General features: G+C 36.1%; 1 protein-coding gene across 1 annotated transcript in view; it reads right to left on the bottom strand.

Annotated features, from left to right (window-relative positions):
- Window positions 1-1,333: 1,333 nt before the first annotated feature.
- LOC131064150 (3'-N-debenzoyl-2'-deoxytaxol N-benzoyltransferase-like) overlaps window positions 1,334-23,674 on the bottom strand; it is a 145,491-nt gene continuing 123,150 nt past the window's right edge. Inside the window, exons 5-6 of the mRNA XM_059221914.1 lie at window positions 2,390-2,712; window positions 1,334-2,265 (exon numbers count right to left, since the gene is read on the bottom strand). Of these exons, the coding sequence (XP_059077897.1) occupies window positions 1,510-2,265; window positions 2,390-2,712 (1,079 nt within the window). The 3' untranslated portion in view covers window positions 1,334-1,509. The remainder of the gene's footprint in view (window positions 2,266-2,389; window positions 2,713-23,674) is intronic.

Raw genomic sequence — 23,674 nt, 5'->3', positions numbered from 1 at the left:
GCAGATGCATTTTGTGAGTTCATTATTACTGTTTTATCTCAACAGAAGCTTGTAGTCATTGAGACTCTTTTGTGATGAGCAATGTGCCTTCTTGCATGTGCAGGCCCCCTTTCTATGTAATATATTTCATATAGGTAGTGAATTGATATTGTGGGTCACAAATCCCACCATGGTTTTTCCTCTGAGGTTTTCCACGTATAAATTATGTGTGTTATGGTGTTCATTTATGTGGATGGTTTATTTACATCAAGTTATATGTTTCTTCATTTACCAGTTTATATGTGTATGTTATAAAAAGTTAAAATCATATCTTACTAGCAGAACACTGATTCAACCCCCCTCCCTCTTAGTGTTCTTGGATCCCAACAGTAGGGTGCTCATGTGGCTAATAAAGATCCATGCTTATCAAAGCAACATGTAACTTTGTTTTAACATATATAGGCTTTTTCCTTCTGTAGATAAAAAATGGAGAATATTACTAACAATTAAAAAAATATATATCAATTTCATTACAATTTATAATAAAAAATTATATAGTAATTCATCATCTATAAACTAGAACCCTAACAGTAACATCTTGTATTTAAAACATATTAAATAAAATATAAAAAATGATATTATTATCTAGTGATTTCCTTCAAGAGATTACTAAAAGGACATTTAAATTTTTGAAATTAAAATTGTTATATTTTAAATTAAATTTTTTATATAACTATATTTAAATACTTGTTATTTCTATGTCTACCTATGCAAATCTAAAATATTTTATTAGATCCATTAATTTTGAAACATTGTAAAACATAAATTATTTACTACATAAAAACTTTGAATTGTTGAGATGGAAGAATTTTAGTAAATAAAAATAATAAATTATTTAGATGGAATAAACACATTATAAAAAATCATTCTAATATAATTGATATTTAAGATAGGAAAAATAAATCATATAAACAAAAATCAATTGGTTGTGTGAAGAAGGAAATATATTTAGAAATTAAATTAAGATTAAAATTCAATATTTAATTAATCCACCATGTCATTTTTATTTTTTTTAAATTACTTTAATTTAAAAGCATTAATTTTTTATTTTATTTATCCAAACCACTTTATAGATTTAATGAATAAATGTATAAACATTAAAAAATTAACTTACTTTGAGAAAGTTTGTCCATGAGCTCATCTAAAATTTTATTTTAAAATGAAAAGGTTTAACCAATACATTAATGTTTAGAAGCATTCATAACACATTTGTTTCTTATTATAGGATAAAAGTTTTGAAGGGACCCAAAACCCTGTTTACAAAACATTGTCCCAAAGATAGACACATAAAACTGATACCTAATAGACAACAACAAAAACCACCTAACTGTTAATAACATATTTGTTGGTGATGGCTTCTATTTCAATTTCAAATAAATTGAATTCTTGTGGAGGCATCCACATTATCACCTTAAATCCATCATTCGTCCTCTTAGGAGAATGGAGAAAGAGAAAAACATTTGACAAGTTCTATCCATTCTCATTCCAGATAATAGGACATATGTTCACTGGAGTTCCTGATACAAAGTCAACTTCATTGAACCCCAACCACCTCCAATCACTTAAAATTATATTAGCCTGGTTGCTATGAACATTTGTTGGAAATTGCTTTGTATCAATTATTGATAGAAGATACCTATTAGTTAGTGACATTTTTGTTTCCTTTATAATATTCACTAGATATGAAAGTGGTTTGTTTATGACATCATGCACAATAGCTTTTGCAAATGCACCAACAATACCATTTCCATAGTATCCATTTGGTAGTGGGGGATTAAATGATCTCCTCACATCTACTACAAAGGAAATACTAACATTTTGAGTATGTGGAATTTCAAGTGCCTTGGTCCTTGCTCGCCAAACCAAAGCTGCAAAAATCTCAAATGTAGTACAAATATCAATACATTTTGGCATAATTCCATCTTTCACATACTTAATTGTCTCAAAACCTAAGGTAAGAGACATTTGAACCGATTCTTTATATATTGTAGGTGTCTCTAAGTGAGATGTACTCTGTTTCTTTTCTTCAATGAATTCTAACTCATGAACTAACATGTTCCTTGGTTTAAGAATCTCTCTATCCCATATTGGTTCAATAGATAGCTTAACATGTCCTCTAGCCATCTCTCCAAGACTGTTGAGAAATTGCCCTACTCCTCGTCCATCAAATATACAATGGTGAAAATTCACTGCTACAACAAAACCTCCACATGCAAAATGGTTTACCTATAGTAAAATTGATCATTAAAAAAAACATATACCATCAATAAACATATTACATCACTATATATTGTCAAATAAATACAACAACAATATTAAGTGAATTTTCCTAGTTATTTTATCTTTCTTAAAGCAATGTTACCTGAAGAACCGTGGGATGAGCGTCCTCAATAGCTGTATTGGAAGGAAACCTAGAAAGAAGCTGCTTAAATGATGGCTTCAGCTGGTCCAAATCTCCAAGGATTGACAGGTTCTTGTCTACCATGGTTTCCACAAAAAGAACACCTTCTCCTGTGCACTCCACTTGAAGCTTCCCGTCTTCTTTCTTTCTCAATCTCCCAGCCAGAGGATAATAAAACACCAACACTTTTGATAGAGCTTCTCGGATTATTTTGGCAGGATGTGGCAAAACATTTTCACAAGCAAAGTATTGAAGGCTATTCTCACTAATGGCTGGTTATCAAGGTTGGAGAGATAGAGAGTGGATCTGGGCGAATCTGGCAGGCATGGTTGCACAAGGTAACTCTCCACAATCTCCACGTTGAACTCTGCTAAGCCTGATTTCTCCATTGTAATGGAAACCTCTTCTCTTTACTTGCCTAAAAGGATTGAGTCAGCAAATGGTGATGGTTCAAACAAGGATTGCTGTCTACTGTATATATAAGCCCACTACGAAGTGTATGTAGAGTCTACTTGTAGATATGAAGTTGTAATGGAAAGAGTGTTAGGTGTGACAAGGTGTACGTTGAATTCTATAAGCACGGACTTAGCGTATTTACTCCACCTACCAAATCCCGTTGTATTTCTGCTGGGAGCTGCGCATGAAGAAAATCTTCAGTACGACATCACCGCTCCATTAAATATCCAGCCATGACAGCCATATTTCTATTGAATTTTAGCGGAAAACATTTGGTGGTCGTGCAAATTTGGTCGTTGAATGCACGGAGAGGAACCTGAAACTGAAGCATATGGTTTATGGCGTATCACAGGAGTCTTTATGGCCTGGCTTAAACAGCACATACTAAGCTGTGGTGTGATGTGGGCCAGCTTAAACTTTACTCGTGTTTGAATAAATGACAAAATTTTAGCTTGAAACTTAATATAAAAAAGAAAAAATCATATGGATGCTGTCATGGATCTTGAAAAATTGGTATGGTTTTGGTTTTAGTCAAACATAATCAAACAAAGAATTTGGTGTATTAACTGGTCTGCTTTTTGTTTCTTAAAATATTTTATGTAGCCCTGCAAATGCAGACACTTATAATGGGAAAGGCTTACATCTAGCTTTCTCTTCATTTGATCAAGCATACACTCTTCTAGTGTCTATTGCAGCTAAAAGACCATTTAGTTGGCTTTTAAGGGTATTAGGTGCAGATTATTTAGCCTAAATAGTGAATTCCAGAAATATGAACACATCTTTTTCCTATAAATGGATTCATAACATGATATTTAAACTTCTACAATATCACATCAATAATCTAAACAATTTTATTTTATTTGTTATTTCTTTTCAAAAAATTTGGTAGATCTAAAATATACAATGAATAAAAAATTCAAAATTAGACTGTTTGGAAAATTTGGTTTTCAATGAAATAAAGTATCGTCTCATTTAATAGAATCATTGACATATATGTAACAATTAAGGTTTTTAATATCTAAATTTGTTATTTTATATAAATTTTGAATTTATATTATACCACTTTTTATTGAATGTCGCATAAATGATATACTTGAGTAAAAATAAAATATTTACTGATCTAGATTGTCCACTTGAATGCTAATCATCGTATCTTAAACGTTTACTTAGATGATACTATGAAATTTTGATAATAATATATGATAAAGTAATTTGCTAGAACTTACAATGTTAAGAGGTGCAATGCTTGTGTCAATAGGACACATTCTATGAATGGATATGTAATACAAAATTCTCCTTGTTTTCCACTAAAAATGAACATTGGGGTAAAATGATAATTTTGAGCTAGGAGGAGAATATATATGGAAGTAAGTATGAATAAATGGGCAACAACGATGACTAGATGATGAATGCATGGAAAGTGAAGCAAACATGAGTGAAATGGATGTTAATATGAATCTAGCCATGAACCAAGCTTAAAATAAGAGCATGTTGCATGTCATTAATGCATTCTCATCAAAGTGGGTACACAACTAAATGAGAAATATAATGGGCATGCTAATATTTGAATATTCCCATCACAACACTTTATAACAAATATTTCCTTTTGGAATAAATTGAAATTGTTAATTTATAACAAATTTTATATTTTTAGATATTCTTGCAATTATAGTCATACCTGTGTACTATTCTTTCTAATGGCGCATTGATCATTCATATTTTGGTCACATGATGGAATTGATTATGTGCTGCATTGATGTCAACACTAGTTGTTATGGTTGTTTACCGGCTTCCAATAGAAGGATTGGATTGGGAAGATTATCAGTTCATTGTCACTAGTATGATCTAGATGATGGAATTTGTTTGTATGGATGGTTCGTATGCTTTTGAAGTATGTTTCAGTCAGTTGGTATTGACTTCATGATTGGATGCTATCTCATGTTCTAGTAAGCCTACTTTGTAGGTCCAGTAAGGGTTTGCAAAGCTTTATTGAAGATCTTTGATGTAATACATAAGTGGTGTTGGTGCAGCTTCTAGAAGGGATTCAGGATGTTGATGTTGATTGTGTTCGTGCCTCGACTGATTCATGTCATTAATTTTGCGTGTGTGGACCTAATTTAGGTCCAGTGTTATCTAGGTTATGGATCAATTTTCATTTAACATGTTGGTGGATCCTTCGATGCGCTTTCAGGATGTTTTATTGATTAGATGATGTTTGTTTGGCCTTAGGCCGACATGTTTTATGATTTTAGTTCAGGATTATGTAATGGATCTATTGAATTATCATTTGAGTGGCCAACCTAATTGGTTAGGTCCCAAGTTGGTGTAAATATATGTAAGATCTCATTGTATATCATGTCTGAATGGGTAAGAAGCGAATAATGTAATAATATTTGTGTAGAGGATTTGGTCGAGTAGAGGTGATCGAGTTGGTTTTATGTAAGAGTTTTTAGACCTCTGATATTGACCTTAACCAGAACTGTAATCTGGCATGTTTGATGCTATCACTGTCAGTTCTCTCTAAATTATTGTCCAGATATTTTGGGGTGGTTGACCTCTTTTGTAGTCAACGATACTCCATTATGATGAGCAGTGCACTCTAGGCAGTGTACCTTCCTGGATGTGCAAGCCCCTATTGTAGTCATATACTTTCTATAGAAGTGTCATCTAACTGTGGGTAGGTTTCCCACTGTGGTTTTTCCCTTTACTGGGTTTTCCACGTACAAATCATGGTGTTATGTGTTATGGTTGCACGGTATTGATTCTCGGGTTTTCAATTATGCTTTAATGCTTTATCAGTTATTTCGGTAAAAGGTTTTAAGTGATTTAATTCACATAATTTGTTAACAACTGATTCACACCTCCCCCCCTCTTAGTTGTTCATTGGTTATCTTAACAATTGGTATCAAAGTCTGGTCCTCTTTTTGTAGAAGCTTAACTGCTTGAGGAAGATCCTATGGCAACTAATAGTTTGACTACTATTTTCCAGAAGGACAACCCTAGGTTTTATGGAACAAACTATGGAGTATGGAAGATTCAGATGGAGACTCATTTAAGATGTATTGGGAAATAACTCAGAAAAGTTAAACTCCTCATGATCCGACATCTGGCAATCCTGCACTGGAAGACTTGGAAAAGAACATTGAAAATGACTGCAAAGCCAGAGAAGCCCTCTTAAGTGCTTTATCAAATCAGCAAATCATGGGACAATTAGATAAATCATCAGCAAAAGCTATATGGGACAAGTTGCAGACTCTAAATGAAGGTGATCCCACCATTAAAATTGCAAAACTTGAATGTTACTGGGTAAGATACGAAAGCTTGAAGATGGAGGAAGATGAAAGAATTTCTACATTCATGGAAAGGGTAAATGAAATTGTATTAGGAATTCAGTGCTATGGTGGATCTCTGAGCAAGGAAGAGATTGATTCAAAAGTATTAAGGGTTTAGCCACTGGCATATGAGATGAAGGTAACTGCAATTAATGAGCTAAGAACCATGCCTAATTCTTTTGTCAATAGAGATACTCTTGTTGGGAAGATATTTGCTTTTGAGCTTGAAGAATTTGGTCCTCCAGGAGCTACAAAGATTGATACTACATTTAAGGCATCTACATCATCAACCGACAAGAAATATTGGAAAGTTTTGTACGCAAAGGAATTGGAAGAGATTAGGAAAGAAGATGAAGATCATGAGAAACTTGAAGCCCTATTTGCTAGAAGGATACCTAAAGGTCTGATAGGAAGTAAGTATTTAGGAAAATCTCCTTTCAAATGTTTTGCATGTAATAAGATAGGTCATTTTGCATCTAGATGTCCTAAAAGGAATTAAAAATTGGAAGAAAGAGAAAGAAGATATTTTAAGCCTAACCCTGAATATCAAATCAAGCATAAGTACAGGAGAAACAAAAACAAATCATGCTACTATGCTGATGAGGAAGGAGTAACTAATGACTCAGAAGAAGAACCGGTAGGAGATTCAGCTAGTGGATCTAGTAATGGAAAAGACTGGGTATTTTATGCTATGAAGGAAGATGATCTGGAACCAGTTATAAAAAATGAGGAAAAGGCCCTTGCAGCAAAAGTTGAAGACAAAAGTGAATGGGTAATAAATAGTGGATGTTCTCATCATATGACAAGTGACAAAATAAAGTTTCTAACCCTACAAGAATTTGATGGTGGTCAAGTCAGATTCAGTAATAACAAAGCATGCATGATAAAAGGAAGAGGAACCATTTCCTTGGATGCTAAGAATAACACTGATAATGTCTATTATGTTGAAGTTATAAAGCATAATCTTTAGAGTGTAGGACAGTTGTCAGACAGAGGATTTCAATTACAATTCAAGGATGGAAAGTGAAAAATCATTAGCAAATCAAGATTGGAGATTGCAACCGGTACACAGGCAAAAGGTAACATCTTTCATTTGAACTCTGGTGAAAAGACATGTTTGATTGCACATATTGATGAAAGTTGGCTATGGCATAAGAGGTTGTGTCATTAAAAATTTATTGCATTGTAAAGATCAGTTCAACTAAGACAGTTAGAGATTTACCTAATATTGTGAACCCTTATAATCCGGCATGTAAGGAATGTCAAATGGGTAAGCAAATCAGAACATATTTTAAGAGCATACCTAATAAATCTAATGATATTCTTGATTTAATTCATACTAACCTATGTGGTCCTGCTAATACAAGAAGCTTTCAAGGAGATAAATATTTCATGTTAATCAATGATGACTATTCTAGATTGAATTGGGTTGCTTTTCTAAGGGTGAAATCTGAATCCTTTGAGAAATTCAAGATCTTTAAAGCTATGGTTCAGACAGAGACATGAATGAAAACCAAGTGCCTGAGATGAGATCAAGCTGGTGAATTTACATCCGGTGAGTTCAATAGTTATTGTGTGAAAAATGGCATTAGGAGACAATTATCTACACCCCAGACACCTCAACAGAATGCCATTGTAGAAAGAAAGAACAAAACCATTTTCATTGCATCCAAAACCATGATGATGGAAGCTAACTTGCCTCATATCTACTAGAGAGAAGTAGTAATTACAACAATTTATACGTTCAATAGAGTTCATATTAAAAGAGATACCGATAAGACACCTTATGAATGATAGTTTTGATACTAATTGTTGAGTACAGATGCCAAGCTAACAAGATGAGAGGGGGGGGGTGAATCACACAAACTTAATCTTCAATATATTCAATAGATTCAACCTCGGTAGCTTTAACAGATATATGTAACCAAAACTGTAAAACATGCAAACTCATAAACACATAATCAAAACAACACTCATAACACTAGATTTAACGTGGAAAGCCAAATAGGGAAAAACCACTTTGGGATTTCAGACCCACTAAGAAATATACTCTTCTAGAGTGTGGTCGGTTAAAAGAAAATCCTGTTAAAGATTACAAACACATTGCTAGATGTGACCCAGTTAAGGGATTTCCCTCAGATCTGTTAGGATCTTCACTTTGTTAGAAGTGACCTTGTTAAAGGGTTTCAAACACTCAATTAGAATGTCACCTTGCTAGAGGATTTACAAATAAGACTGTTAAGTCTACTCGGTTAAGAGATTTTCTATCACTTATAAATAAACAACAGTAATGAGTATGTCTGTAACTTTGCATCTAAAATGCTAAAGCAGATTCTTACTTGCTCAATACAATCTAGTCATGGCACTTATCTTGTCCCTCTGCTAGGCTCCTTACTCTGCTATTCAAACAGGTCTTCAAGCTTCTGTTCTCGGTAATCACTATATAGCATCCTTGTGCTTACATTTGCTCGCATACATTGTTTATCAACAGAACCTTATTTATAAACAATTTGCTAACCACTTAATCTCCTTGATCACATTTCCCATGATCAATCTTAGCCATTAGATCTTCAAACTTGACCAAGTTCAATGTATCCTTTGATCTGAAAACATTTTACCTTGCCTTGGAACTTGCATACATTTTTTGGAACTTGTGCTAGGGTATTGTGGTTCAATCTGAGCTGTAGATCTTCCTACCGATCTTCCATTGCCATAGATCCTTAACAAACTTTATACACATTGTATCAATCATTTAATCATAAATAGCTCATCAGCTTCCATCATTAAATAATGCATGTATACATCCAATGCATTCTGTTATTACTCGATTGCAACTCGGTAAATACTAAACTTCACTCGGTAGACATTCCGCCTTCATTAACCGATAGCGATAACCTTAGGGTTTATCGAATAGGTTCCTTAGGGTTTACTAACTAGGTTCCTTGCTCGGTAACATAGTATAGTATTAACCTTACAAACAATAACATATGTAGGATATCAAAACAATCTAAACAACATGATCTCATCATTGTCTAACTTGGTAATAGTTTCCCATTGAATAACTTATTCCTCCCCTTATTCATCACATTCTTTCTGTGTCTTTTACCGACATCTTAATTCTCTTCAAAACATACTTCTTAAGATATGGCAACATCGTACTAAATCAAAAAATCAATTTCTTGACATCAGTGACAAAATAACATTGTGAAGATAGTAAACATCCTTAATCAGTTATATCCATAATTATCAACAACATTCTCAATATCCTAATTGAAATGCCAACAATGAATTATGGTTTGGTCATTCCCCTACTCTTAAGTATTTCAAAATCTTTGGAAGTAAGTTTTATATCAAAAGAGATGATTCTATTAGAATGTTTGACCCTAGATGTGATGAAGGAATATTTCTTTTTTATCAAACTAAAATCAAAGAATATATATATTATAACAAAAGATTGTAGAGAATTATGGAGAGCACTAATGTGAAAGTGGATGAGAACTACAAAGACCAGGCTAAATCTTATTATAGTGAACCGACAGTGGAAATGATCATAACTGATGTGGTAGTACCTTTACCCAAACAAAATACTGAACCAATTACCCTGACATCATCAAAAAACTCAACTGTAACTGAAGAGAAGCACAAAGAACCTGAAAATCAAAAAACACCAAGGTATGTAAGGCTAAATCATTCTGAAAATCAGATCATTAGAGACAAAAACAAGGGAGTTATGACAAGAAGAAGATTGGAAAATCAAGAGGTATGTTTCGTTTCTTGATTGAACTGGTATCGGTAATTGAAGCTTGTAAAGATGAATGTTGGAGGAAAGCTATAGAAGATGAATTAGATCAGATAGAAAAGAACAATACTTGGACTTCAGTTCCTTGGCCTAAAAATAAGAATGTTATTGGAACTAAATGGGTTTTTAGAAACAAATTGAATGAGGATGGACAAGTTGTAAGAAACAAGGCTAGATTGGTCTGCAAAGTATATTCTTAGAAGGAAGGAATTGATTATGGTGAAACTTTCGCACCGGTAGCTAGAATTGAAGCTACTAGATTATTTCTTGCTTATGCAGCCTATAAGAACTGTTGGTGTAAATAATTATTCATCATGGATATTATTACACTATACTTAAGTTTACTTAGGAAATTCATTTCATAGTAGTTTGTGTATGAGACACTTGGGTGTTTGTGCCACATTGGGATAGTGTGTGTAGGAGAATTTCCATCTTTTATGGTGTTGATCTTGTTACTACTCTATCATATCCACTTATTGTGGAGTGATAATTCCACCTTCGATGGGTGATCCACCTCATGTGTAATATTTTATTGTTTCTCCTACATACCACACCTATTTCCTACCTACCCTTGTTTCTTATTGAGACAAATTTCATTCTTGTGTGATCACATATCCATATAGCCTTGCCTATATATGCAGGCTCATATTCATTGTATGTAACAACTATTGAACTATTAATCTTTTTTTATCTATTGATGAGAATACAATTTATTCTTGTCCTATATTTTGTCTCTATTTTATACATTTCATTGAGCTCTTGACCTTGGCAAAATCTCACATGGTATCAGAGCCATTAGAGTGTCATTGGTTTGCTAATTAAGAGAAATTTGATGTTATTTGGGGTTTGCGTTTTGGAACTTTCTATTGCAGGTTATTATTGAAGCCTGGTGGGTCAAATCTGAGGTCATTATTGGATTGAGGAGGTCCAAGAAAATCAGTTTTGCCTTTTGTTTCATCCAAATCAGACTTTAGAGGCCAAATCTAGAGGCATTTGAAGTTTGAAGCTGCGGTGGAAGTTTTCCAAAAATTATAATTGTGTAGACAATTTTCAAATAGTGATATCTCACTCATCCAGAATCCTTTTTTTGAGCAATTTTTTTTTTGGGGGGGGGTGGGTATAATTTCGTGATCTATACAGTGGTGTTGGATTTTTCTAATTTTTCAGATACAAGTTTTTTCAGAAATCATGAAATCCCGATTTTTTCAAACTTTGGAGGCTTCGTTTGGGCTCATATGTACTCCTTTTCAAGTGCTGTTTTTTTTAGAGTGCATAATTTTTTGTCTACTTTCATAATCTTCCATCATTTTGTAGTGATTTTGAGTAGAAATTGCACTTTTAGTATTTGGTCATTTTTTGGCCTATTTGGTACTTGTATTTTGCTTGGATCTCAATTTAGATCACTTGCAGTATTTGATGGAGTCTCTTATATCCTATTTGAGGCAGTTGTCAAATTGAAATGAGAAGTCCACCTTGCTTTGTTTTGCAAGTGTCCCATTGTATACACACTAAGTATAAAGTGTCAAATCATTATTTTTTTTTGGGGGGGGGGTACTTTGATTGATTGAATTTGGGGGTGTGTCTCTTGTGCTTTTGTGCTCTTGTGTTCCTTCTTTTTTGTTGCTATGGGTTCTCCTAAGTTTCTTCTCTTAACTCCTAGTAATTATGCTACTTGGAAAATTTATGCATGGAATAAACTTATGAAAAAAGGACTAACTCATTACATTGATGGAACTATTGTTGCTCCCATTGATCCTAAGGCTGGTCCTGTTGCTCACATGGATTGGCTCACTAAAAATATCATGGCAATTGGTACCTTAAGAAAGTATGTATCAAAGGATCTCATCTTTCATATTGAGAAATGTACTCTAATCAAGGATGCTTGGCAAAAGTTTCAAGACTTGTATGGTCAAGTTGATGAGATTAGGGGATATCAAATTGATAGTGATCTCACCATGTTGGATCCCAAGAACTTTGATACTATACAAGATTATGTCACTAAGGAAAAAGAGTTGAGGGCACAACTCAAGGATTGTAGCATTGATAAGAAGGATACTCAATTGATCTTCAATTTGATGGGCAAGCTTCCACAAGAATATGCAGCATTTGCTTCTAGTTTCCAAACCCATAGGATGAAAATGGGTTCAAGCTACACAATGCCTACATTTGATGCTTTTTGCCAAAATGTTGATGATGGAACAAACTAAGTTGATAAGCATGGGAATTATTAAGGCTTTTAAGTCTCAAGCATTAGTGGCAAATCAAGGGAACAAAGGAAATCAAGGAAAGGACAACTCAAACAAGAAGAAATGGCAATCAAAGTCTAAGGACAAAGCATCACTTCTCCAAAACAAGGAGATTCATCCTCTCCCAAGAGGGACAATTCACCAAAGAGGGAGAGACCTATTTGTGCCTATTGTAATAAGTTTGCTCATGAGGAGCATCATTACCATTCTAAGAAGATTGATGAGATCACACATATCCTCAAAAAGCATAACATTGATTTGCCTAATGTCTACAAGAAGGATGATTCATCAACTTCCACTTCCACACATTCAAAAGGAAAAGGGAAAGCATTCATGGCTTCTACAAGTGGGAAGACTCACTTTTTTGCGACAAGAAAAGGAAAAGTTCTTTGTGCTACTACAAGTCATGATTTAGGCAGATGGCTTCTAGATTCAAGGGCTTCTCATCATATGGAATCTTCATAGTCTATGTTCTCTATATTTGAGCCTTGCACCATGCGATAATTTTTGATGGGAAATCATACATACATGGATGTGATTAGGAAAGGATCCATTGCCATTGGGGATAACTCCTTCAATGATGTGTTGTGTGTACCCCATTTGAAAAACAACCTCCTTTCCATCTATCAAGTCACACATGGCGCAACTAAGAGAATTGTGGAGTTCACACCTGAGTCAGTTTGCATTAGAGACTTGGAGACTAGAGCTATCATTGCAACTGGGGTGGTTGATCATGCATCTTGGTTATATTCCTTTTCAGATTTTGTTGATGAAAATGATTTCACATCTGATGATTCTACACATGATGATCACACTTCTTATGATTGTTCAGATTTTGAGGAGAACTTTGGGTACTTGAACATGGGGATTCTCACATGTGACCTCGTTCTTGAGCCTTGTGTTTCATCTCCTCCTATATATATCACATCACCTATTGCACCTGATGATGTGGATAGTGTGACAATTTTTCCTTCATGTGATTCAGTGCAATAGGATTTATCTTTTCTTCTAGCTTTAGTTTCATGGGATGATTACTTGACAAACATTGCAGGTTTGTTTGTGGAATCCTACATTGCAGATTTGGGAGACATCATTGATGACATTCATCTTCTCTTTACTGAACATGATCTTTCTTTAATTGTTGCGAGGGAACACTCTGACCCTCTTGTTAATCCTCTACATGATCATTATTTTGAGGTTGATATGATTGTGGATACTTATGTACAATAGTTGGAGGAGGTCTCTTTATGTTTAGAGGAGACATGTGAGTCTTTAGACATTGTTCTACATTCATCTCCACTAGATCTTGGAGTGCCTTTTTCAGCAATTTGGAGCAGTTTACCACCTTTGGAGTGTTGGCAAATGCACACTCCAATGAGAAATTGTAGGTGATTGAAGGTATTGTCATTGATGGCAACCTTACAATTCTATGGCACTGGTAGACACCGGCATAGGCACAGACACCAACACTGACACCGACAAAGATGTTCACCGACACCCTGGCCGACAAGATTCTGTTTATTGTATTTTGTATTTAGTCGTAAAATCTTTTCGTAAGCCGACAAGGCGTATTGTAATGAGGCTCATATATAAGTATGAGATCTTGTAGAACATTTGTAAAGAGGAATATGCGAGATGGATATTATGTGCGAATATTAAGTCAAATTGTGGAATAAGGTTTATGATTATTGTAAGAGCTTAAACCGGTACTCAACCTGGCATAGCAGATGCTGATCTGAAACAGTACATGACATTGAATTTATATAATCCACTTTTGTAAGTCAGTGAGATTTCCCTTTTGTATTTAAGCAGTGAGCTTTAGGGAGTTGGTCTTCCTGCATGTGCAGGCCCTTATTGTATCAATAATATTTAGTTATTGGCCAGTGAGCGAATATTATGGGTCACAAATCCCACCGAGGTTTTTCCCACACCAGGTTTCCTCGTTAAAAATATTGTGTTATGGTGTGTTTTCTATGTTGTGTTTACTAATCTTATTTACTGCATTAATTTTGGTTTACCGGTACACTATTTTGGAATGCAATTCATTTAATAAGTTCAAAAAATCCATTAACCAGTTAGATACTGATTCACCCCCCCTCTCAGTATCTTTCGGAATCCTAACAATTGGTATCAGAGCCTAGTCCTCTATTTTCAAAAGCCTAATAGCTTGAGGAAGATTCTGACACTGGTATAGATGGAAAATTTGAGAAAGCAATTGGAAACAACTCTTTCAGACTATGATGCAGAAAAGTTGACAATTATGAAGCTTGAAGATGATTTGCAGGTTGCACAGGAAATCATTTAGGGGCTTCAAGGAAATCTCACTATTGCTAGGAACAAAAGAAGAGAACTTTCTGAGAAGATGCAGAGTGATGATGATGAAAAGGAAACTCTTAATGGCCTTGTGAACAAACTGAGACAAGAAAATAGTACAATGAAGAATGAGATGCAAGATATGACTATGAGATTTTGCAAAGACATTGAAGACCGAAAGAAGAATGAAGACGACTTATATAGAAGGTTAGAACCAAGAAGGGTAGCTATTGTTGAATTGGATAAAAAGATCAAGATAGAAAGACAACTTGTAGTTCACCCAGTGAACTCAACACAAGAGATAGATGAATTGATAAGTGAGGCTAACTAGACAGTATTTTCAACCGATCACTGACATGTAGCACTAATGGTAGGAAGAGTTAATGAGATATCAAAAGAAACTGCAGACAAGTGGGATATATTCTTTGTTGAAAAGGAGAAACAAGAAGAGCTTATGAGACCAAAGACTTTTAAAGTCTATCAAAAAGAAAAGGATAAGGGTAAAGGTAAGGTAGGTGGACCTCTGAGCATTAAGATAACATACAACTTACCCCCACCTCCTTCTGATACTCCACCGGCAACAGAGAGTATGGAGACAACACATGAGGACACAAATCCTGTTTCTGAGGTGTTGTATGCAATGAATATCGACACATAGGAAGTCAACATTATGGTTGATAAGGAATCAAGTGAGAAAAGAGATGTGGCAAATAAGCCATTGGTAGAAGACACAATAGTTGAGGGTATGTGCACCAAGTTGTGGTACCAAAAGGGGGTCTTAAGATGCCACTTTTTTTTTGAAATCAGCAAAGTCTGAACTTCAACGACAAATTGAAGATAGTTAGACTCCAAATTTGAAGATGCAACAAGAACAAGAGTTAGAGTGCTTCGAGTCTACTTTCTAAACTACTAAATTTTTTTGAAAATGGTGGAGATTAAGGGCTTCAAAAAGGGGGGCCACAAAAAGTGGTCCTGTTTTTATGCAAAAAACATAACATAGCATCTGTTGTGGCCCCCCTAAAATGTTAAAAAAAAATTTGAATTTTTAAAATCACTTCAGTGAGAAATTAGCTAACACCTTGTGGTTTATGCCAGAATTTTCAGCTAATTTTTTAATTAGTATATGATTTTTTACTAATTTTCGAAGTGGACACATCCTGAAAAACAGAAATTTGAGCATGCTCCACCCTAAAATAATTGAAAACAAATCAAAAATCATTTTTTTTTTTTAAATAGTGTAGAATGGAGTTTAGTTTCTAAAAATGTAATTTTTTTCAAAATCTGATGAACGTGTAAAAATCTAGACCCAAAATAGTGCATGTTGGTTTTTGACAAAAAACAGACACACTAACAAAAGAAATTATAAATGAAAGACTTAACGAAATCAAAATTTAAAATAAATTACATTTTTGGATATCTAAGAGGGAGCTCAAGTTTACCACAATATTTTTCTTAACTTCATTGAAACACGTGCAAACCTGACGGAGAGCACGACCAAAAATATGTCAAAATTTTCAATGTTCTAACAAAAACACATCTCTAGCCTGAAATGGTCATCCAATCCTTTGGGTTGGATGCCCAAGGCAAATCCAAACCATAGGTTTAGTGTTTCCCAAAGCGGGCCATTTGGCGCTCACCAAATATGGCGAGTGCCCTATTTGGCATGTGCCAAATGTGATGAATGGATATTCCATTTGGTGCGCGCCAAATGTGGTCCATATTCCACATTTGGCATGCGCCAAATGTGATGACCCCTTAGGACACCATATGAACCATAACAACACCTAAGGGGTCATATGGTGTCCTATGGCCCCATAGGACACCATATGACCCCTTAGGTGTCCATACAACCCATAACAACACCATATTATGTCCTAAGGGGTCATATGGTGTCCTAAGGGGTCATAAGACACCATCTGACCCCTTAGGACACCATACGACCCATAATGACACCCTATTGTGTCCTAGGGGGTCATATGGTGTCCTAAGGGGTCATAAGACACCATATGACCCCTTACGACACCATACGACCCATAACGACACCTAAGGGGTCATATGGTGTCCTATGGCCCCATAGGACACTATATGACCCCTTAGGTGTCCATACGACCCATAACAACACCATATTATGTCCTAAGGGGTCATATGGTGTCCTAAGGGGTCATAAGACACCATATGACCCCTTAGGACACCATACAACCCATAACGACACCCTATTGTGTCCTAGGGGGTCATATGGTGTCCTAGGGGGTCATAGGACACCATATGACCCCTTACGACACTATACAACCCATAACGACACCTAAGGGGTCATATGGTGTCCTATGGCCCCATAGGACACTAGATGACCCCTTAGGTGTCCATACGACCCATAAGGGGTCATAGGACACCATATGACCCCTTAAGTGTCCATACGACCCATATGGGGTCGTAAGGGGTCATATGGTGTCCTAAGGGGTCATATGGTGTCCTAAGGGGTCATATGGTGTCCTAAGGGGTCATAGGACGTGATATGACCCCTTATGACCCATAACGACACCATATTGTGTCCTGAGGTGTCATATGGTGTCCTAAGGGGTCATAAGACACCATATGACCCCTTAGGACACTATACGACCCATAATGACACCTAAGGGGTCATATGGTGTCCTAAGACACCATATTATGTCCTAAAGAGCCATATGGTTTAATTTTTATGGTTGTGGCTATCAAACTATAGGGTATAGAGTAGAAATTTATCAAAGGTTAAAAAATTTCAATGGAAGTAATTTGGCTAGTGCCATATTTGGTGCTAGCCAAATGAGCTGCACAAAAAAAACGTTATAGGTTATAGACTTAGTTTTTAGTTTAAGGTAAAAAATTTCAATAGAAGTCATTTGGCGCTAGCCAAATGAGTTGCACTAAAAAATGGTTATATGGGACCCTTGACCCGTGATCCAAGCCCACATTCTCTCATTTTGTCTTCTTTCTGCACATGAACAGACAAAAAAATGCTTTTTGCATGGTGTTGACATTTTATGAAAGATTATTTTATACATTCCATTAGCTCTCCACCACCTTTTTTTTCATTTGGCAACATCAAAGAAGAAGAACATAGTTTTTTTAATCAAATTTGAATAATTGAGGTAATATTTTCTTGTTTTTAGAATTCAAATACTTATTAAGTGTTATTTTGTTTAAATGTTAGAATAAAAGTGTGAGTCAAAATTGATTATAATCCTATTAGATTTAACAATGCATTTGAAGGAAGTTGCATAAGAAAATTATTTGTTTGGTGGTTTAAAACAAAATTTGCAATTTCATACATCCTTTTTAAGATCTTATGAAATAATTTAGAAAAGGAATACACAAAATAATTTCAATTTCATATATCCATTTTAACATATGCATAATCATCATCATGCCGAGGAAACGACCAAAAAATGTAACACCGGAAGAGCGTGAAGCTAAGAATGCAAAAAAAGAGAAGGAATGAAGCAACTTCGTGAACAAAGGAAATTGAATACCATAGAAGAAGAGGTGTCAATTGAAGAGGTTCCAATTGAAGAGGAACATGAAATATCCATCCAATCTAAGAGAGAGACAAAATTGGCCACACAAAGGCAATGGATGCAAAACCTTCGTGCAATGAGACAATTGAATCCCGAGGTTGAGAGCATGTCTAGCACAATTCAAGTTGAAGGCACCCCATCTCTTACATCTCAAGTTGAAGGCACGCCATCTCTTATTGGCACACTGTTGGTGTCTACAACATCACATATTGAATGCACTCCCTCTATGACATTTGACATTGCAAGTACTTCACAACTGACATCAAGTATTGGAGCTACACCATCTTGTACACCTCAATTTCAAGGTATGTCATCATTTTCATCTCCGGTTGAAGGTATGCCACCTATCCCTAATGTTGTTGACATTCCTAATCTTGAGATAACTCAAAGTTTGAGAACACCTCCTAGAGTTTTGCATAGAAAGCCTAAGTATTTGATTGATATTGGTGCTAATGTTTTTAAACCAATGGTTGACAAGTTTTCGAAGCATACTTGTCAAAGACATGCTAACCGGATATGGAAAATATTTTTTGAGCCTTTAAATGAGATAGGAAGATGTCAACTATTTGTTGAAATGATGAGAAATCTGAAATTTAGGCCTATAATGAATATTCTTGGGCTAAGAACATCGATTGAATCAAGCGACAAATCTATTGTGAAGAATCTGAGGAATGCATATGATACTGTTGGTTCTAACTCACGCACAAAAGATAGTAATGCCACATGATGTGTCATTACATCAACAATTGTAATCACTCAAACTAAGAAATCTCACCTCCTTAGAAAGAAAAGTAAACAATTGAAGATAAGTAGACAAACTCTAATAAGAGCTTTGGGAAGGTGACAAAGAGCGGGGGATCCATATAACAATGAGTTGTGGGCATTTTCTGGTAGATTACCATAGAAAGATAAAGCAATTGTTGAAGCCTTGAGATCCCTAATTGAAGATATTTGGAAGAATAACACAAGGGTCTCTCCAAATCAAAGGGATGTTGTAAGAAGGAGGATTGGTAGTAAAATCCATGATCCACATCCGAAACATTTTTTGGATATGACTCAAACACAATTTTTTGCCAAGTTTCAATGTATGTATCCTCAAATAAAAATTAGTCAAAGGTTCTTTGAAATGGTAAAGCCTTTTTATGTCAAAATAAATCACACATGCACAACTTGTTGTTGTAGAGCACATATTGAATATTCTAACCATTATGATGTTTATCAACGCATATGTAGAGATTTGCATGCTAACAATGTTTTGCAAGAATGCAACATAAATGATCCACCGACATCTTCAAGGGAATTCATATCTAGCATCTTATGTGAAAGAGTAGATGGTCAAGTATATTACAATAAGTGTTGCTTGGATGGCACATGTGTTGATTGTGGTGGATTGCGACATTTATAAATTTGTCAACATATGGATATTGGACAAGAAATTGGTAATGAATTAGTAGAATTTGGGAAATATAAGACAATGGCCTACATGCTAAAAGATGGAAAAGAAGCAAAAAGGTGTGAATTGGTTAGTGAGAAGATTCCAGTGTATCAGTTTATGGGCATCTTTCATGAGAATATAGTGTATGAGTATGCAAGGCATAACCATCGAGCTCATTGGTTGGACTCACAATTTAAGCTATGCAAGGACACATTTCCACTTCATACAATTGTTTCAATTGTTGACTTTGCAGAGAACTACACACTACAACCGCAGAACGAGGTGCAATCACAATATTACAACTCCACACAAGTTGCCATATTTGTGCATATAGCATTCATTCATGCACATGATAGTATGGAAGAGGATAGGAAGATATTGAGGGAGTATCATTTTTACATCAGTGATGATCGCTCACACTCTACAAAGTTTGTGCAAGGTTGTTTTCAGATATTCTACGATGATTTGGCTAGTCGAGGCATATCATTCCATCAACATATCATATGGTCAGATAATTGTGCATCACAATTTAAGAACTCTTAGATGTTTTACTGGTTGAGTAGGATGCATAAGTTGTCTGCTATTCAACATATGTGGAATTTCTTTGAGGTTGGGCATGGAAAAGGGGAGCATGATGGTGCAGGAGCATGTATTAAAAGAGCTTTAGCACAAGAAGAGTTAAAGTACAAAGGGAATGCAAACTTGAAAGATGCAAAATCAATTGTTCAATGGTGCAATGGTACAATTGGTCCAGGTAATCAAGGTAAGTCTTTAGTTTGCAGATTTTTTTGGTTGGTAGATGATACTAACATTGCAAAATTAGAAGATTGTTGTACATTGATAGAATCGAGTGAGCTACACTCTTTCAAAATCTCTAATGTAGGTTCATGGACTATCCATACGCGGCGGATGGCATGTTATTGTTCTTCATGTAGAGATGGTGCCTATAATGACTGTGAGTCAAAGGAGTGGGTGGACGAATGGTGTATGAGACCTCTAATCCCACTTGAGACATACTGACCTTCGAGTGCACTACAACTCACATAGATTGAAGCATCAATTGGCTTTGACCATGTGTCAGATTTAGTCCAACCAAGTAAATGATTCACATGCAATTTTTTGTACTTTAATATTTTACCTTAGTTGTTTGCTAAATTCTTCTCACTTTATCATTGCAGGGCATGTTTATGCAGTAATTGCAGCTGAAGACAATGAAGAAGGAACAGATTATTACCTGTGTTGTTGTGTGGACACAAAAAAGAAATTGGGTCACCCTGTGGTAGATGGAGAAAATATTGAGTACCCCACAAGATCAGTAGTTGTTACTAGTACATGGCTTAGAAGGTACCCAGTGAAGAAGTCTAACTTGTGGTTGTTTGAGGACTTCGAGACACATAGGAAGATTCTTCATTATTCTAACCTTGGTGTAGCTTCAAATGTTCATTTGATCAGATATGGGGGTAGACCACTAAACAAGAACCTATGGAAGGTTCATGAGTCTGACCATGAGGCCATACTAGACATGATAAAGAGTAGAGTAGATCCAGATGGTTCATTGGATTAAATGTAAATGTAAAAAATTGTAATATCAATCTTATTTGGATATATGTACATGACTTGTATTTTTTACTACTCGAGGCATTGTAATATAAAAAATTATGTTTTTGTCTTGTTTTGTGTGATTTTATGTAAATAATGTCATTTTGGACCATTAGAAATCACATGGGATCATTTCGTGAAGTATACCTTGTTAATATGGTTAAAGATGTAAAAAATGCTCATTTGTTGTTAGTCACTCAAAGTGTGAAAAATTGTCAAAATTTGGCATGGTTTTTCTCGATGTTAGTGATATGTAAGAACTACCCATCTAATCCTGCGGGGTCATGTTATGGCACTCTAAAAAAGCCTCTCTCAGTTTGGGTAGACTCAGATCCAGTTGCTCGTGGTGACTCTTTCTCGGTTGCAACAAAAAGCGTCAAATGAGTTCAATGAAAATTTGCACAATGCCCCATCTTTCAATCCGCTTGTCGCGACACCAAACCGTCAGCTTGTACACGTCAGGGTGGATGGGTTTACACTAGGAATGCCTTGTTTTTTCTCTCAAACTCGCCCGATCATTGTGGGCCACACCCTAGCAGCCAAATCGCCCAAGTGCTCAAATTGCTCAAAGTTGTCAATATTCGGCATTGCGTTTCTCTATGCCCGTTAATGATAAGAACAATTCGTTTGATCCTATGAGGTTGTGTTATGGCACTCTAAAAAATCCTCTCTTGGTTTGGGTAGACTCAGATCCAGTTGCTCGTGGCGACTCTTTCTCGGTTGCGAAAAAAAGCGTCAGATGAGTTCAATGAAAAGCTGCACAATGTCCCATCTTTCAATCCGCTCGTCGCAGCACCGAACCGTCAGCTCGTACGCATTGGGGTGGCTAGGTTTACACTAGGAATGCCTTTTTTTTCTCTCAAACTCACCCAATCGTTGTGGGCCACACCCTAGCAGCCAAATCGCCCAAGTGCTCAAATTGCTCAAAGTTGTCAATATTTGGCACCGCATTTTTCTGTTCCCGTTAATCATAAGAATGATCCATCTAATGCTACGGGGTCATGTTATGGCACTCTAAAAAATCCTCTCTCAGTTTGGGTAGACTCAGATCTAGTTGCTCGTGGTGACTCTTTCTTGGTTGCGACAAAAAGCATCAGATGAGTTCAATGGAAAGTTGCACAACGCCCCATCTTTCAATCCGCTCGTCACAGCACCAAACCGTCAGCTCGTACACATCAGAGTGGCTGGTTTTATGCTAGGAATGCCTTCTTTTTGCTCTCCAACTTGCTCGATCATTGCAGGCCACACCCTAGCAGCCAAATCGCCCAAGTGCTCAAATTGCTCAAAGTTCTCAATATTTGGCATCGTGTTTCTCCATGCCCGTTAATCATAAGAATAATCCATCTAATCCTATGGGGTCGTGTTATGGCACTCTAAAAAATCCTCTCTTGGTTTGGGTAGACTCGGATCCAGTTGCTCGTGGTGACTCTTTCTCGGTTGCGATAAAAAGCGTCAAATGAGTTCAATGAAAAGTTGCACAATGCCCCATCTTTCAATCCGCTCATCGTGGCATTGAACTGTCAACTCATACGCATTGGGGTGGCTGGGTTTACACTAGGAATGCCTTCTTTTTTCTCTCCAACTCGCCCAATCGTTGCGGGCCACACCCTAGCAGCCAAATCACCTAAGTGCTCAAATTACTCAAAGTTGTCAATATTCGGCATCACGTTTCTCCATGCCCATTAATCATAAGAATGATCCATCTAATCCTACATGGTCATGTTATGGCACTCTAAAAAAGCCTCTCTCGGTTTGGGTAGACTCAGATCTAGTTGCTCGTGGTGACTCTTTCTCAGTTGAGACAAAAAGCGTCAGATGAGTTCAATGAAAAGCTGCACAATGCCCCATCTTTCAATCCGTTCGTCGCGACACCAAACCGTTAGCTCATACGTGTCGGGGTGGCCGGGTTTACACTTGGAATGCCTTCTTTTTTCTTTCCAACTCACCCGATCATTGTGGGTCACACCCTTGCAACCAAATCGCCCAAGTGCTCAAATTGCTCAAAGTTGTCAATATTCGGCATCGCGTTTCTCCATGCTCGTAATCATAAGAATGATCCATCTAATTCTACGCAGTCATGTTATGGCACTCTAAAAAATCCTCTTTTGGTTTGGGTAGACTCGGATCCAGTTGCTCATGGTGACTCTTTCTTGGTTGCGACAAAAAGCGTCAGATGAGTTCAATGAAAAGTTGCACAATGCCCCATCTTTCAATCTGCTCATCATGGTACCAAACCGTCAGCTCATACGTGTTGAGGTGGCCAGGTTTGTGCTAGGAATTCCTCCTTTTTGCTCTCCAACTTGCCTGATTGTTGCGGGCCACACCCTAGCAGCCAAATTGCCCAAGTGCTCAAATTGCTCAAAGTTGTCAATATTTGGCATCGCATTTCTCCATGCCCGTTAATCATAAGAATGACCCGTCTGATCCCGTGGGATTGTGTTGCAGCACCAAACCATCAGCTCATATGCATCAGGGTGGCTTGTCCCTTGGATTACAAACACAT

This window comes from Cryptomeria japonica, chromosome 6 (genome assembly GCF_030272615.1).
Source record: "Cryptomeria japonica chromosome 6, Sugi_1.0, whole genome shotgun sequence".
NCBI classification, from domain to species: domain Eukaryota; kingdom Viridiplantae; phylum Streptophyta; class Pinopsida; order Cupressales; family Cupressaceae; genus Cryptomeria; species Cryptomeria japonica.
Note: the sequence above shows the minus strand (reverse complement) of the source record. Positions and strands in the feature narration are given on the sequence as shown.